At 46.8% G+C, this 18,305-nt stretch overlaps 1 protein-coding gene across 1 annotated transcript in view; it reads left to right on the top strand.

The window, feature by feature from the left end:
- LOC123989574 (A-kinase anchor protein 2-like) overlaps positions 1-18,305 on the top strand; it is an 88,434-nt gene that overhangs the window by 62,154 nt on the left and 7,975 nt on the right. Inside the window, 3 exon segments of the mRNA XM_046290692.1 lie at positions 9,648-10,205; positions 10,208-12,419; positions 17,607-17,869. Coding sequence (XP_046146648.1) covers positions 9,648-10,205; positions 10,208-12,419; positions 17,607-17,869 — 3,033 coding nt within the window.

The raw sequence follows: 18,305 nt of genomic DNA, 5'->3' as shown, positions 1-18,305 counted from the left end.
GTGAAGCTGGAATTTAGATTAGAGGCAGTGAAAGTGAAGCTGGAATTTAGATTAGAGGCAGTGAAAGTGAAGCTGGAATTTAGATTAGAGGCAGTGAAAGTGAAGCTGGAATTTAGATTAGAGGCAGTGAAAGTGAAGCTGGAATTTAGATTAGAGGCAGTGAAAGTGAAGCTGGAATTTAGATTAGAGGCAGTGAAAGTGAAGCTGGAATTTAGATTAGAGGCAGTGAAAGTGAACCTGGAATTTAGATTAGAGGCAGTGAAAGTGAATCTGCAATTCAAATAGAAAGTGAACACACACACACCAGCTCCCACTTAGTCACCTGACACCTTATCTGAGCCAGGAGAAGACCGGACAGGAGAGAGGAGAGCAGAGGTGAGACGGACGGAGGCATTGGTTACTGCTGATCTCATCACCCAGCACAACACTGATAAACAAAACACACCTTTCCTGTCTGATACCATGGAGCATAGCAGTCCTCAATACACAACATTACACTGAAACAGAAGGCAAAGTATTTTGGTCAATGTGGCCGGAGGAAAATGGGAAAATGCCTTTGAGTTGACTGTCCCACTCCCAGCCCAATCTGTATCCTCCTCCCCCTTTCCTCATCATGGAGAGCGAAGCTGTGACAGCGTGCCCAGTCCAGCCTGCTACGGAGGAAGGGGGAGGGTCTGGCTCACAAGCTCCTACACAGGGAGGAAGGGAGACCACAGGGCTGGATGTTTTGGGCGTGTGGGGGGGTTAGGGTGTGGAGGGCCGTTTAAGGGCCCTCACAGAGAGGGGGGTTAGGGTGTGGAGGGCTGTTTAAGGGCCTTCGCTCTCCTATACAGAGAGGATCTTTATCTGGAGGGGGTTCTGTCTTCTGGAGATAGAGGGGAGAGGGAGGAGAGGGGAGAGAGGGAAGAGGAGGGAGGGAGGAGAGGGGAGAGAGGGAGAGGAGGGAGGGAGGAGAGGGGAGAGAGGGAAGAGGAGGGAGGGAGGAGGAGGGGAGAGAGGGAAGAGGAGGGAGGGAGGAGAGGGGAGAGGGAGGAGAGGGGAGAGAGGGGAGAGAGGGAGGAGAGGGGGAAGAGAGGGGAGAGGGAGGGGAGGAGGAGGGAGGAGAGGGGAGAGGGAGGAGAGAGGGAAGAGGGGAGAGAGGGAAGGTGAAGGGAGGAGGAGAGGGGGAAGAGAGGGAACACACTCTTGTTAAGCCAGACCCTCCGCCTCTTTGCCTGCGCGCCCATGACATCACGGCTTGGAGAGAGGCAGGGGCAGGAGAGGAATGTGACGGGGAGAGAAGAGGCATTGTGGAAGGAGAGGAAAAAGAGGAGGGCTATTGTACAGGAAAGGAAAAGGCTCTGGCAGAGAGGAAACAGGACAACAGCTATCATTAGGCAGGGTAAGTACTGCAGCTAGTTGGCTGGTCTTTTACACACAAGGACAGAGGGGAAACAGGACAACAGCTATCATTAGGCAGGGTAAGTACTGCAGCTAGTTGGCTGGTCTTTTACACACAAGGACAGAGGGGAAACAGGACAACAGCTATCATTAGGCAGGGTAAGTACTGCAGTTAGCTGGCTGGTCTTTTACACACGAGGACACGAGTAATACTACTAGTAGAATATTAATATAGTGGTAGAGTAATACTACTAGTAGAATATTAATATAGTCATAGTGGTAGAGTAATACTACTAGTAGAATATTAATATAGATGTAGAGTAATACTACTAGTAGAATATTAATATAGTCATAGTGGTAGAGTAATACTACTAGTAGAATATTAATATAGATGTAGAGTAATACTACTAGTAGAATATTAATATAGATGTAGAGTAATACTACTAGTAGAATATTAATATAGTGGTAGAGTAATACTACTAGTAGAATATTAATATAGTGGTAGAGTAATACTACTAAATATAGTAATACCAGTCAGTGAGAGGACCAATACCAGTCAGACAGAAGACCAATACCAGTCAGTCAGAGGACCAATACCAGTCAGTCAGAGGACCAATACCAGTCAGACAGAGGACCAATACCAGTCAGACAGAAGACCAATACCAGTCAGTCAGAGGACCAATACCAGTCAGTCAGAGGACCAATACCAGTCAGTCAGAGGACCAATACCAGTCAGTCAGAGGACCAATACCAGTCAGTCAGAGGACCAATACCAGTCAGTCAGAGGACCAATACCAGTCAGACAGAGGACAAATACCAGTCAGTCAGAGGACCAATACCAGTCAGACAGAGGACCAATACCAGTCAGTCAGTCAATACCAGTCAGTCAGTCAATACCAGTCAGTCAGAGGACCAATACCAGTCAGTCAGTCAATACCAGTCAGTCAGAGGACCAATACCAGTCAGTCAGAGGACCAATACCAGTCAGTCAGTCAATACCAGTCAGAGGACCAATACCAGTCAGTCAGAGGACCAATACCAGTCAGTCAGTCAATACCAGTCAGTCAGAGGACCAATACCAGTCAGTCAGAGGACCAATACCAGTCAGTCAGAGGACCAATACCAGTCAGACAGAGGACCAATACCAGTCAGTCAGTCAATACCAGTCAGTCAGAGGACCAATACCAGTCAGTCAGTCAATACCAGTCAGAGGACCAATACCAGTCAGTCAGTCAATACCAGTCAGTCAGAGGACCAATACCAGTCAGTCAGTCAATACCAGTCAGTCAGAGGACCAATACCAGTCAGTCAGAGGACCAATACCAGTCAGTCAGAGGACCAATACCAGTCAGTCAGTCAATACCAGTCAGTCAGAGGACCAATACCAGTCAGTCAGAGGACCAATACCAGTCAGTCAGAGGACCAATACCAGTCAGTCAGAGGACCAATACCAGTCAGTCAGAGGACCAATACCACCACAATCATCCTTCTCTCCTCTTCATGATGTTATTTTTACCACCTTCATAGACTTCAGATCAAACTATTAGTTTGACTTCAACCTGACTTTTCATCTGTCTCTTCTAAAAAATGAAAAAGCTTCCTGTATGGTTTATTTTGATCCCAGTAAATCAGTTGTAATAACAGTATTGTAACAGTCTCTCCATGTTATAACTAGTCATCTCTATGTTCTCTGTAAAGAAGTAAAGAAACGTCCGTGGTGTTCATGGTAGAGCTTGATATTGTGTTTCCTAGAAGAGCTAGCTAGTCTATTATTCTGCTAGTCTGTTATCATCAGTGGTGAGTGATGTCTTTCTCTCTATCTGTACGTGGCTGTCCCTGCTCTGTTTCACAGCTAGCTGTCCATCTAACAGCACATTGGTCAGGGACATCTAGGCTTATCAGCCATGAGGGGATCACTTACAGGAAAGGGGGAGGGAGGTGGAAAGGGGAGAGAGAGGAGGGAAGGGGAGAGAGAGGAGGGAAAGGGAGAGAGTAGGGAAGGGGAGAGGGAGGAGGGAAAGGGAGAGAGGGAGGAGGGAAAGGGAGAGAGAGGGAGGAGGGAAAGGGAGAGAGAGGAGGGAAAGGGAGAGAGGGAGGAGGGAGAGAGAGTAGGGAAGGGGAGAGGGAGGAGGGAAAGGGAGAGAGGGAAAGGGAGAGAGGGAGGAGGGAGAGAGAGGAGGGAAAGGGAGAGAGTAGGGAAGGGGAGAGGGAGGAGGGAAAGGGAGAGAGGGAGGAGGGAAAGGGAGAGAGGGAGGAGGGAAAGGGAGAGAGAGGAGGGAAAGGGAGAGAGAGGAGGGAAAGGGAGAGAGAGGAGGGTGTGGGAGAGAGATGAGGGAAGGGGAGAGAGATGAGGGAAGGGGAGAGAGATGAGGGAAGGGGAGAGAGAGGAGGGAAAGGGAGAGAGAGGAGGGAAGGGGAGAGAGATGAGGGAAGGGGAGAGAGATGAGGGAAGGGGAGAGAGATGAGGGAAGGGGAGAGAGATGAGGGAAGGGGAGAGAGAGGAGGGAAGGGGAGAGGGAGGTGGAAAGGGGAGAGAGTGGAGGGAAGAGGAGAGAGGAGGGATGTGGAGGGAAGAGGAGAGATGGGGAGAAAGGGGAGAGAGAGGAGAGAGGAGGGAAGGGGAGAGAGAGGAGAGAGGAGGGAAGGGGAGAGAGAGGAGAGAAGAGGAGAGAGGGGGGATGGGGAGAGAGAGGAGGGAAGGGGAGAGAGATGAGGGAAGAGGAGAGAGTGGAGGGAAGAGGAGAGAGATGAGGGAAGGGGAGAGAGGAGGGAAGAGGAGAGAGATGAGGGAAGAGGAGAGAGATGAGGGAAGGGGAGAGATGAGGGAAGGGGAGAGAGGAGGGAAGAGGAGAGAGGAGGGAAGAGGAGAGAGATGAGGGAAGGAGAGAGATGAGGGAAGAGGAGAGAGTGGAGGGAAGAGGAGAGAGATGAGGGAAGGAGAGAGATGAGGGAAGGGGAGAGAGGAGGGATGGGGAGAGAGAAGGGAAGGAGAGAGAGGAGGGAAGTGTGTTGCTGGAAGCGTGTAAAGTGCTTGGGGCTCTAGGTTGTGTGGGCAGATGTAGAAGCTTGTGTTGCAGCAGGTTTTGTTACTGTAACCATGTGACGTGGACGTACTTTATCAACTGGACTGGAGGGTGGACCTTTCTATCACCCACGTGGGTACATGCTCCTTTAAACCAATGAGGAGATGGGACGTGGGTATATACTCCTTTAAACCAATGAGGAGATGGGACGTGGGTATATACTCCTATAAACCAATGAGGAGATGGGACGTGGGTATATACTCCTATAAACCAATGAGGAGATGGGACGTGGGTATATTCTCCTATAAACCAATGAGGAGATGGGACGTGGGTATATGCTCCTATAAACCAATGAGGAGATGGGACGTGGGTATATACACCTATAAACCAATGAGGAGATGGCACGTGGGTATATGCTCCTATAAACCAATGAGGAGATGGGACGTGGGTATATTCTCCTATAAACCAATGAGGAGATGGGACGTGGGTATATTCTCCTATAAACCAATGAGGAGATGGGAGAGGCCGGACTTGCAACGAGTTGAGCATCACAAATAGAACCAAGTTTTATTTTAGCTCCTGGCTACACAGATGCTTGTTGACATTGATTATTGATGAAATGATTGAATAACAATGTACAGTGGCAAGAAAAATGATGTGAACCCTTTGGAATTACCTGGATTCCTGAATACATTGGTCATAAAATGTGATCTGATCTTCATCTTAGTCACAACAATAGACAAACACAGTCTGCTTAAAGTAATAACACACAAATTAGTATTTTTCTTGTCACACATTCACAGTGTAGGTTGGAAAAAGCATGTGAACCCCTAGGCTAATGACTTCTCCAAAAGCTAATTGGAGTCAGGAGTCAGCTAACCTGGAGGCCAATCAATGAGATGAGATTGGAGATGTTGGTTAGAGCTGCCTTGCCCGTTAAAAAACACTCACAAAACATGAGTTTGCTATTCACGAGAAGCAGTGCCTGATGTGAACCTTGCCTCGAACAAAAGACATCTCAGAAGACATAAGATTAAGAATTGTTGACTTGCATAAAGCTGGAAAGGGTTTCAAAAGTATCTCTAAAAGCCTTGATGTTCATCAGTCCAAGGTAAGACACATTGTCTATAAACGGAGAAACGTCCTGCAAAGATGACTGCAAGAGCACAGCACAGAATGTTCAGTGAGGTTAAGAAGAATCCTAGAGTGTCAGCTAAAGACTTACAGAAATCTCTGGGACATGCTAACATCTCTGTAACATACTAACATCTCTGTTGACGAGTCTACAATACGTAAAACACTAAACAAGAATGGGGTTCATGCCACTGTATGTGTACATTTACTTTTCAACGCTTGAGCGATGAGACACGAGCAGTGTGGTCAGCATGTTCCTGTATGTATTGTAATCTACAGTCTTTACTGTGCTTTATGTTGTACTACTGTCAAGTAGTAAAAGTAGCAGAGAGGTCCAATGTCTGCAGTACAAACCTCTTCTCATTTTGGAACGTCCGGATGATGGAAGGAAGCGGCTCAGATTGAGCTGCACTCTCTGCATGGTTGACCACATGGTCTGCCCAGCTTCTCTCTCATGGTCAAACCATGGTTGACCACATGGTCTACCCAGCTTCTCTCTCATGGTCAAACCATGGTTGACCACATGGTCTGCCCAGCTTCTCTCTCATGGTCAAACCATGGTTGACCACATGGTCTGCCCAGCTTCTCTCTCATGGTCAAACCATGGTTGACCACATGGTCTGCCCAGCCTCTCTCTCATGGTCAAACCATGGTTGACCACATGGTCTGCCCAGCTTCTCTCTCATGGTCAAACCATGGTTGACCACATGGTCTGCCCAGCTTCTCTCTCATGGTCAAACCATGGTTGACCACATGGTCTGCCCAGCTTCTCTCTCATGGTCAAACCATGGTTGACCACATGGTCTGCCCAGCCTCTCTCTCAATGTCAAACCATGGTTGACCACATGGTCTGCCCAGCTTCTCTCTCATGGTCAAACCATGGTTGACCACATGGTCTGCCCAGCTTCTCTGTCATGGTCAAACCATGGTTGACCACATGGTCTGCCCAGCTTCTCTCTCATGGTCAAACCATGGTTGACCACATGGTCTGCCCAGCTTCTCTGTCATGGTCAAACCATGGTTGACCACATGGTCTGCCCAGCTTCTCTCTCATGGTCAAACCATGGTTGACCACATGGTCTGCCCAGCCTCTCTCTCAATGTCAAACCATGGTCGAGGCTACATTGACGTGGGTGATGTTCCATCTACTGAAGCTAGGCTACATTGATGTGGGTGATGTTCCATCTACTGAAGCTAGGCTACATTAACGTGGGTGATGTTCCATCTACTGAAGCTAGGCTACATTGACGTGGGTGATGTTCCATCTACTGAAGCTAGGCTACATTAACGTGGGTGATGTTCCATCTACTGAAGCTAGGCTACATTAACGTGGGTGATGTTCTATCTACTGAAGCTAGGCTACATTAACGTGGGTGATGTTCCATCTACTGAAGCTAGGCTACATTGACGTGGGTGATGTTCCATCTACTGAAGCTAGGCTACATTGACGTGGGTGATGTTCCATCTACTGAAGCTAGGCTACATTAACGTGGGTGATGTTCCATCTACTGAAGCTAGGCTACATTAACGTGGGTGATGTTCCATCTACTGAAGCTAGGCTACATTGACGTGGGTGATGTTCTATCTACTGAAGCTAGGCTACATTAACGTGGGTGATGTTCCATCTACTGAAGCTAGGCTACATTAACGTGGGTGATGTTCCATCTACTGAAGCTAGGCTACATTAACGTGGGTGATGTTCCATCTACTGGAGCTAGGCTACATTAACGTGGGTGATGTTCCATCTACTGGAGCTAGGCTACATTAACGTGGGTGATATTCCATCTACTGAAGCTAGGCTACATTAACGTGGGTGATGTTCCATCTACTGAAGCTAGGCTACATTAACGTGGGTGATGTTCCATCTACTGAAGCTAGGCTACATTAACGTGGGTGATTTCTGTGTTGTGTGACTGACGAGTTTCACATGACTGTTAATGTCATTATCAACTCAGGCTGATAGAGTTTGGCCTTGAGCTGTGTGTGTGTGTGTGTGTGTGTGTGTGTGTGTGTGTGTGTGTGTGTGTGTGTGTGTGTGTGTGTGTGTGTGTGTGTGTGTGTGTGTGTGTGTGTGTGTGTTTTAGGGCCCCTTTTGTAGCTGTGTAGATGTGTTGACATCCAGAGGAAGACGCTGCTGTAGCATTCAGGGTCACAGAACATCAAAGACACACACACACACACACACGAGAGAGACACACACACACACACACACACACACGAGAGAGACACACACACACACACACACACACACGAGAGAGACACATACACACACACACACACACACACACGAGAGAGACACACACACACACACGAGAGAGACACATACACACACACACACACGAGAGAGACACATACACACACACACACACACGAGAGAGACACACACACACACACACACACGAGAGAGACACACACACACACACACGAGAGAGACACATACACACACACACACACACACACGAGAGAGACACACACACACACACACACGAGAGAGAGACACACACACACACACACACGAGAGAGAGAGACACACACACACACACACACACACACGAGAGATACACACACACACACACACACACACAGAGAGACACACACACACACACACATACGAGAGATACACACACACACACACACACACACACACACACACACGAGAGAGACACATACACACACACACGAGAGAGACACATACACACACACACGAGAGAGACACATACACACACACGAGAGAGACACACACACACACACACACACACGAGAGATACACACTCACACATACACACACACGAGAGAGACACATACACACACACACGAGAGAGAGACACACACACACACACACACACACACACACACACAGACAGACACACAGACAGAGGGGTCTTCCTTTCAGCCCCAGACTGTTGAATTTTAACCATGTCTAATCTCAATAGAAGATAAAGTGTTTTTGTGAAATATGGATTTTATTCTCCGTTTTAGGAGCATTTCCTCCTCAGGAATGTCTCTTATTGCAAATAACTTGTAGTAGTTGACTGTGCTTGGATATTAGATATCTGTACAAGTGTTTGTAATTCATATACTGCATTTCACCTTTATTTAACCAGGTAGGCCAGTTGAGAACACGTTCTCATTTACAACTGTGACCTGGACAAGATAAAGCGCAAAGCAGTTCGACACAAACAACAACACAGAGTTACACATGGATATCATCAGCATATCATCAGCATGTATATATATCCATATTCAGCATATCATCAGCTTTTATCAGCATGTCGACTTACAGTCATGCATGTGCATACATTCTGACAACATGGGTGGTCCCGGGGATTTCAACCCACAGTACCCTGTTTGGTTTTACAAGTGGCGCCATGCTCCAAAACCAACTGAGCTACACAGGACCATGTCATCAGCATATCATCAGCATATCATCAGCATATCTTCAGCATATAAGTGAACATTCTGACAACATTAAATGTTATGGGATTTCATTCTCTTCATTATTCACAGTACTTCCTGTTTGGTTTCAAATAGAAGAAGTGGTTTAGTTTCTCATGTTCTTCCCCAAAACCGGATTAACTGATGCTAAATACTGCTATGTTACTCCCTGATTAACTGATGCTAAATACTGCTATGCTACGCCCTGATTAACTGATGCTAAGTACTGCTATGCTACAACCTGATTAACTGATGCTAAATACTGCTATGCTACAACCTGATTAACTGATTCTAAGTACTGCTATGCTACAACCTGGTTAACTGATGCTAAGTACTGCTATGCTACAACCTGATTAACTGATGCTAAGTACTGCTATGCTACAACCTGATTAACTGATGCTAAGTACTGCTATGCTACAACCTGATTAACTGATGCTAAGTACTGCTATGCTACAACCTGATTAACTGATGCTAAGTACTGCTATGCTACGCCACGCCCGGACAGAATAAAAATTAATTGATATTTATTCTTTCAGAAATGCTATCTGATAAAGAAAAGTATCCCAAATGTAAAATAGAGCTCTATAAAGAGAATAGGGGTCCATTTTGGACACATCCACTGTACATTCATTGCCAAGACAGAACAATAATAATCTAACACTCTTTGTCTTCCAGAAGTCCTCCAAGGCATCAGAGGATGGCAGTGGTGATCTGAAGAGAGACAGAACGGAGAGAAAGAGTGTCGGTTTCCTCAACTCTGTTAGTGTGATCTCAGCGCTTGGAGGAGACAGCAGTACAACCACCAGCACCATGGAGGTGGTGGCCCACCCTGAGAGCTGCTACCCCAGCCAAGGGCTCAACGGCCAGGGCAACAAACACCAGCCCAAACCCCTGGACATTGAGGTAGCTCATGAGATAGCCTACCTAGATGAGGTGTTGGACGCTAACTGCTGTGACCCCGGGGTTGATACCACGCCATCACCCTCTAATGGGATGGCGACCACTGAGAAACACCCCAGGGTGGTCAACATTGACGGGACTGGACCATCTGTCAACATCTCCAACACAGACACAACATGCCATGAGGTCATAGTAGAGGGGAGAAAGCAGACTATCTTCATTGGACACCAGGATGTCAATTACACCAACAATACCAATAATACCAGGCCCAACGGCCACTCTGGGCCAATGGGGGAAAGCAGGAGAACTACAGGAAGCAGGGAGGAGAGACAATATCCCCCACTATGACCACCATCAAGAAGGAAGCTCGTTTCGAGCTGCGGGCCTTCCAGGAGGAGAAGAAGCCGTCCAAGCTGTTCGACCCGTGTGAGAAGGAAGTGCGCGTGAAGAAGGTGCGTCCCTCTGAGGAGGTGGTAGAGCTCGAGAGGGAGAGGTTGGAGCTGATCAGGGGCCAGGCGGTAAAGAAGAACCCAGACATGGGGACAAAGTGGTGGAACCCTCCTCAGGAGAAGAGTCTGGAGGAGGAGCTTGAGCCAGACAAACTAGAGTCACACAGGAAGTACGAGGAGAGGAAGCAGCAGAGGAGGTCAGAGTTCACTGGTGGGATGTCCCAGCTGTACGCCCAGTACTCCATGACCTTGGACCCTAATGCTGACACTGAGGCTGGCCGCGACACGCCCGAGCTCTTCCAGAGCACCAAGGAGGACATCCTGGTGGAGCAGATGGACTTCTCTACCGCCAGGAAGCAGTTCCTCCAGATGGAACACGCAAGGCAGCAGGCAGCCGAGAGGTCACAGGTCACAGCTCCCAACTCGGCCGAGCCTTTCTCCAGATCACCAGACACCGTGATCCACGTGGAGCGATCCTCCGATTACGTCACTGTGGGCTACAGCAGTTACCAGGACTCACCACTAGAGGACAGCGACACAACCACCACAACAGTCCGGACAGAGAGGATCTACTGCAGCCCAGAAGGGTCCCGGTCCCCCACCTCTACCGTGGGGAGGGGTCTGGGGCTGGGACAGGGAGAGCCCAGTAATAGTGGCCCCAGGGAGGCCTCGATGGAGAACATATACAGAGACGGAGACTTTACCTGCGCCAGGGCCGTCATGACCATCATAAATGATGAGAAGGATCCTCTGTCCCTCCAGCATCATTCCTCCTCCCTCCACATCCCCAGCGCCTTTCTGTCCTCCTGCAACCCCAAGGAATGTGACTCCGGGCTGGACAAGCTTTCCCTGCGGTCCCTGGATAACTCTATGCTGGATACCCTGTCAAAAGACTTCAGCATGAGTAACGTATCCGACAGCGGGGCGTCAAATGAGACCATGTCGGCCTCCTACCTGGGGGAGACATCTCTGGGAGAGTACTCCTTCCCCTCCACCCCACAGTCCACTACACCCGTCAACGGAAAGATGGAGGGAGGCACCACCATGTCCCCTGGGGAGCAGAACGAGGGAAGTCAGGGTCTGTCGGAGCAAGAACTGGAGTACCATGCAGGTATGCTGGTGAAGAGTATCATCCAGCACGCCCTGATTAATCAGAACCAGTCTCAGCAGGGTGAGGAGTGGCAGAGGGCCCCCCTCCAGATGAGGCACTCAGACGTTCTACATCCATTTTCTGGGAACCTTTCATCACTACCAACAGAATATCAGTCACTCACACATCTAGACCTCCACTCTCCACCACCTCCGCAGCTCCACTCACCTCCAAGCCCACTGCAGCAGTCACCAACACCCTTACAGACCCTCCAGTCAGCTCCACCCCAGTACCAGTCAACTGCATCACCTCAGCCGCTGTCACCTCCAGCCCAGTTCCAGTCAAGTCCAACCCAACATCAGTCTCCTTCACCCCAGCTCCAGCCCCTCCCAACCCAGGTAGAGAGACCTACCTATGTCCAGGTAGAGAGACCTACCTATGTCCAGATGGAGAGACCTACCTACGCCCCCCTTCCACAGAGATCTTCCTCCGGGGGTCCTAAGATCCTCGTCCAGTCCGCACTCAGTCGCTCACTGGCCCTAAACCCAGACCCGGTCCCAGTCTGCACTCCTGTCCTCATCCCTCCCCGTCCCATAGAGCCCTATCAGGCTCCAGAGCTGCCCCGGACCCTGAGTGAAAAGGACCAGTTCAGCTACTTCTCTAAGTACTCCGAGGCGGCCGAGCTCCGCAGCACAGCCGCAGCAACCAGAGCCCAGGAGACAGAGCAGAGCACCGGGCCGTTCAAGCTGCGCTCCCGGAAGCAGAGGACTCTATCCATGATCGAGGAAGAGATCCGAGCGGCGCAAGAGAGAGAGAAAGAGCTGAAGAAGCAGAGACTGGGATCGGTGCGGTCAGGACCGGATCCCAGAGCCAACCAGACTGGCAGACCCAAGACGATGACTATCAACCCCAGGGACAAGCACAAGACCAACAGCCTGCCCGCCAAACTCAGCCTCTCTGGGAGCCTGCCACCCACCAAACTCACCCTCACCAGCAAGACGGCACCAGGTGAGCTGTGGTAACTGTTTCTGCGTCTGAAACCTTATTCTTTTCATCAGTATTGTAGACAATAGGGTGCCGTTTTTGGAAACAACCCGTAAGAAGAAAAAAACTGTCTATCAGTGATTGATTGACATTTGATTGGTATGTGAGTTGTCCCCTTGTATAAGTCTTCAGACTATTTCCATCCCGAAGGCTGTATTCATGTTCCCCTGGTGATGGAATTCTAGGGGGGCTCATATTCTCAGCTTGGTCAATAAGAAATCCAAGGGCCATGACTGAAGCCAAACGAGAGTTGTCTTGAGGGGGTGGGTTAATGTGGGTGTCTCTTGTGTGTGCATTCGTTTGGAAATCCACTCTGCCAAAACACTACACAGATACAGTCACTCACCCTTCTAGATAACTTGAAACAGCCTTGAATATTTTGGGGTGTAGTTTGCTCATAGCTCTTTTTGTGCAGCCACGAGTGTGAGTGTGATTGCAGTTGATCTAATGTGTTCTGTTATGCTGTTACTCTTTATATATGACTACATCACCTCCTGTACCCCCTGTTCACTCAATACTGCATGGCCAGGCACGACTCCAACACCATCATTAAAGAAACTTAAGGATCGGACCCTTTTATTCAATTTTCAGCTAAAATGACATACCCAAATCTAACTGCCTGTAGTTCAGGCCCTGAAGCAAGGATATGCATATTCTTGGTGCCATTTGAAAGGAAACACTTTGAAGATTGTGGAAATGTGAAAGGAATGTTGGAGAATATAACACATTAGATCTGGTAAAAGAAAAATACAAAGAAAAAACCAACAATTTGTTTTGTACCGTCATCTTTGAAATGCAAGAGAAAGGCTGTGTTCATTATGTATTATTCCAGCCTAGGTGCAATTTAGATTTTGGCCACTAGATGGCAGCAGTGTAGGTGCAAAGTTTAAGACTGATCCAATAAACCATTGTATTTCTGTTCAAAATGTTGTATCAAGACTACCCAATCGTGCCTAATTTGTTTATTAATATCTTTTCATGTTCAAAAATGTGCACTCTCCTCAAACAATAGCATGGTATTCTTTCATTGTAACAGCTACTGTAAATTGGACAGTAGAGTTAGATTAACAAGAATTTAAGCTTTCTGCCAATATCAGATAAACCATTGTATTTCTGCTAGGCAAGTCAGTTAAGAACAAATTCTTATTTTCAATGACTGCCTAGGAACAGTGGGTTAATTGCCTGTTCAGGGGCAGAACGACAGATTGAACTTGCAACCTTCCGGTTACTAGTCCAACACTCAAACCACTAGGCTACGCTGTCTATGTCCTGGGAAATGTTCTTGTTACTTATAACCTCATGCTAATCGCATTAGCCTACGTTAGCTCAACCGTCCCGCACCAATCCTGAAGAAGTTTTTTAAGTTTGCCGATGACACAACATGGATAACTATTAGGATACCCTTCATTTCAAAATAATATTTTCTACATCTCACAAATTGCAGTTTTGGACCAGACTTTATGACCAAAATGATTCTATTTACACTTTGTAGTTAATTTTGACACTAGAATAAATGTTTCTGACTCATGTTGATGCCACACAGGGTGTTGTCAAAGGGAGAAGTTGCTTTTTAGGGGAGCCGCTCTGGGATAGGTGTCCCGTTAACGGGACAGTTGTAAATCATGCAGCGCCTTGTCTCACGATCGCAGGTTTTAGAGAACCAAACAATGTCGGTACATATCGTCTGAAAGCTTAAATTCTTGTTATAACTGCACTGTCCAATTTAGAGTAGCTATTACTGCGGGGAAAAAATACCAGTTACTACAACATGATTAGAGAGAGAGAGAGATGGACTGGTTACTACAACATGATAACAATAACATAGGACCTTAGTGGTCAATACAACAATAACATAGTGGTCAACACAACAATAACATAGTGGTCAACACTACAATAACATAGTGGTCAAGACAACAATAACATAGTGGCCAACACTACAATAACATAGTGGTCAAGACAACAATAACAGTGGTCAAGACAACAATAACATAGTGGTCAACACAACTATAACATAGTGGTCAACACTACAATAACATAGGAACATAGTGGTCAACACTACAATAACATAGGACCATAGTGGTCAACACTACAATAACATAGTGGTCAATACAACAGTAACATAGTGGTCAACACTACAATAACATAGTGGTCAATACAACAGTAACATAGTGGTCAATACAACAGTAACATAGTGGTCAATACAACAGTAACATAGTGGTCAATACAACAGTAACATAGTGGTCAACACAACTATAACATAGTGGTCAACACAACTATAACATAGTGGTCAACACTACAATAACATAGGACCATAGTGGTCAACACTACAATAACATAGTGGTCAATACAACAATAACATAGTGGTCAACACTACAATAACATAGTGGTCAATACAAATCAAAATCAAATCAAATCAAATCAAATTTATTTATATAGCCCTTCGTACATCAGCTGATATCTCAAAGTGCTGTACAGAAACCCAGCCTAAAACCCCAAACAGCAAACAATGCAGGTGTAAAAGCACGGTGGCTGGAAAAACTCCCTAGAAAGGCCAAAACCTAGGAAGAAACCTAGAGAGGAATAACATAGTCCTCTTCTGGCTGTCATTATAACAGAAAATGACCAAGATGTTCAAATGTTCATAAATGACCAGCATGGTCAAGGCAGAACAGTTGAAACTGGAGCATAACAGTCAGGTGGACTGGCCATCATGTCAGGTAGTCCTGGGGCACGGTCCTAGGGCTCAGGTCCTCCAGAATTAAGCATATGTGGGGTGGCCAGTCCTCTTCTGGCTGTCAATAACAGAACGTGGCCAAGATGTTCAAATGTTCATAAATGACCAGCATGGTTGAATAATAGAGGCAGAACAGTTGAAACTAGGAGCATGGCCAGGTGGACTGGGGACAGCAAGGAGTCCTCATGTCAGGTAGTCCTGGGACATGGTCCTAGGGCCCAGGCCAGTTGAAACTGGAGCAACATGGCCAGGTGGACTGGGGACAGCAAGTCATCATGTAAGTCCTGGGGCATGGTTCTAGGGCTCAGGTCCTCAACACACTTAGATTTAACATAGTGTACTCCAGATAAACAAACTGACCCTACAATAACATAAATACTGGAGGCTGAGACAGGAGGGGTCAACACTGTGGCCCCATCCGAGGACACCCCGGACAGGGCCAAACAGGAAGGATATAACCCACTTTGCCAAAGCACAGCCCCCACACCACTGGAAATCTACACCACCAACTTACAACAGTAACATAGTGGTCAATACAACAGTAACATAGTGGTCAAGACAACAATAATATAGTGGTCAACACTACAATAACATAGTGGTCAACACAACAATAACATAGTGGTCAACACAACTATAACATAGTGGTCAACACTACAATAACATAGTGGTCAACACTACAATAACATAGTGGTCAACACTACAGTAACATAGTGGTCAACACTACAGTAACATAGTGGTCAACACTACAATAATATAGTGGTCAACACTACAATAACATAGTGGTCAATACAACAATAACATAGTGGTCAACACAACAATAACATAGTGGTCAACACAACAATAACATAGTGGTCAACACTACAGTAACATAGGACCTTAGTGGTCAATACAACAATAACATAGTGGTCAACACTACAATAACAGTGGTCAATACAACAGTAACATAGTGGTCAACACAACAATAACAAAGGACCTTAGTGGTCAACACTACAATAACATAGGACCTTAGTGGTCAACACAACAATAACATAGTGGTCAACACAACAATAACATAGTGGTCAACACTACAATAACATAGTGGTCAACACAACTATAACATAGTGGTCAATACAACAATAACATAGTGGTCAACACAACTATAACAGAGGACAGCTATTGTGGTGAATGTAAACGATAGTTTTGTCAATTAAATCCACTGTCTCTCCCTTTGTTATTCAAGTTTTGTTGAAAAACCAAACTATTAGATCCTGCGTGTAATCGGGCCTGCTCCTGGCTAGAGTTGGCATATGTTTATGTACTCCTCCATTTTGAAAGCATTCTGATGGCTGATGGGAAACACAAGTTGTGTTGTAAAATCCGACTTGGGAATGCTTTGAAATGACAGGCTCCCTAACCCTGCCTCTGACATTCTTAGCTCCTGATTGGCTGTTTAAACAGAGTCCTGTAGTTTTTATGATAAGGTTTCGGCTTCTCTAGGTTCAACATGCTGAGTTCTCTAAGCTACATGCCGAGTTCTCTAAGCTACATGCCGAGTTCTCTAAGCTACATGCCGAGTTCTCTAAGCTACATGCCAGAGTTCTCTAAGCTACATGCCGAGTTCTCTAAGCTACATGCCGAGTTCCCTAAGCTACATGCCGAGTTCTCTAAGCAACATGCCGAGTTCTCTAAGCTACATGCCGAGTTCTCTAAGCAATATGCCGAGTTCTCTAAGCTACATGCCGAGTTCTCTAAGCTACATGCAGAGTTCTCTAAGCAACATGCAGAGTTCTCTAAGCAACATGCAGAGTTCTCTAAGCAACATGCAGAGTTCTCTAAGCTACATGCAGAGTTCTCTTAGCAACATGCAGAGTTCTCTAAGCTACATGCCGAGTTCTCTTAGCTACATGCAGAGTTCTCTTAGCAACATGCAGAGTTCTCTTAGCAACATGCAGAGTTCTCTAAGCTACATGCCGAGTTCTCTTAGCTACATGCAGAGTTCTCTTAGCAACATGCAGAGTTCTCTAAGCAACATGCAGAGTTCTCTTAGCTACATGCCGAGTTCTCTTAGCAACATGCAGAGTTCTCTAAGCAACATGCAGAGTTCTCTAAGCATGTCTAGCAACAGTTTCCCACTGCTCTGCCTTCCAGCAAAACAACACTGTGGTGGTTTTCGTGGTAAATTACTTCCCCCTTGTGCTAATGAGCCAGTACTGCATTCAATAGACACGACGCCGTCTTCCCATTCAATATTGATTAGATACAGAGTCAATGTAGAGGATAGACATGAAAAGATGATGGTCTATTATACTGTCTGTATTGACATATACAGTAGATACTATCTGTATTGACATATACAGTAGATAAATTGTCTGTATTGACAAGATAATTTGTATTGTCATGTCCTAATATGACATTTATTCTGTGTGCATAACCTGCAGGTAAGATCAATCCTTCTGCATCCCCCTCCTTGTCTGAGAATCCTTCGGCATCCCCCTCCTCGTCTGAGAATCCTTCGGCATCCCCCTCCTCGTCTGAGAATCCTTCGGCATCCCACTCCTCGTCTGAGAATTCCTCGCCCCTCTTGGACCTGGGCTGTGACGACTCTGGGGGCAGCGGGCGCCCCAAAAACTTCATGCAGACCCTGATGGACGACTACGAGAATCACAAAGTGAAGCGCCGGGAGAAAGTAGAGGACAACAGTGTGAGTAGTAGTAGTAGTAGCAGTAGTAGTAGTAGTAGTAGTAGTAGTAGTAGCAGCAGCAGTAGTAGTAGTAGTAGTAGTAGTAGTACTAGTAGTAGTAGTAGTACTAGTTGTAAGTCATTTAGTAGTAGTATCCAGTAGTACAGTAGTGCATTCAGTAGTCCAGTAGCAGTCAGTAACAGTAGTGCATCTAAAACTTAGGGGGGGTGGGGTAGCAGTAGTAGCAGTATCCTAGGTAGCAGTAGTAGCAGTAGTCTAGTAGTGATTGACTAGCTGTCCTGGCGTCGTGAGGGAGTTGTTCCACCATTGGGGGGCCAGGGCAGCGAACAGTTTTGAGCTAGCAGCTGTACTTCCTCAGTGGTAGGAGCAGCAGGCCAGCAGTGGAGTAGCAGTGCCCTTGTTAGCAGTAGTAGCAGTCAGTAGTAGTAGAGTAGTT

This window comes from Oncorhynchus gorbuscha, linkage group LG11, assembly GCF_021184085.1.
Source record: "Oncorhynchus gorbuscha isolate QuinsamMale2020 ecotype Even-year linkage group LG11, OgorEven_v1.0, whole genome shotgun sequence".
NCBI classification, from domain to species: Eukaryota; Metazoa; Chordata; class Actinopteri; order Salmoniformes; family Salmonidae; genus Oncorhynchus; species Oncorhynchus gorbuscha.
This window is presented reverse-complemented; position numbering and strand designations above follow the sequence as displayed.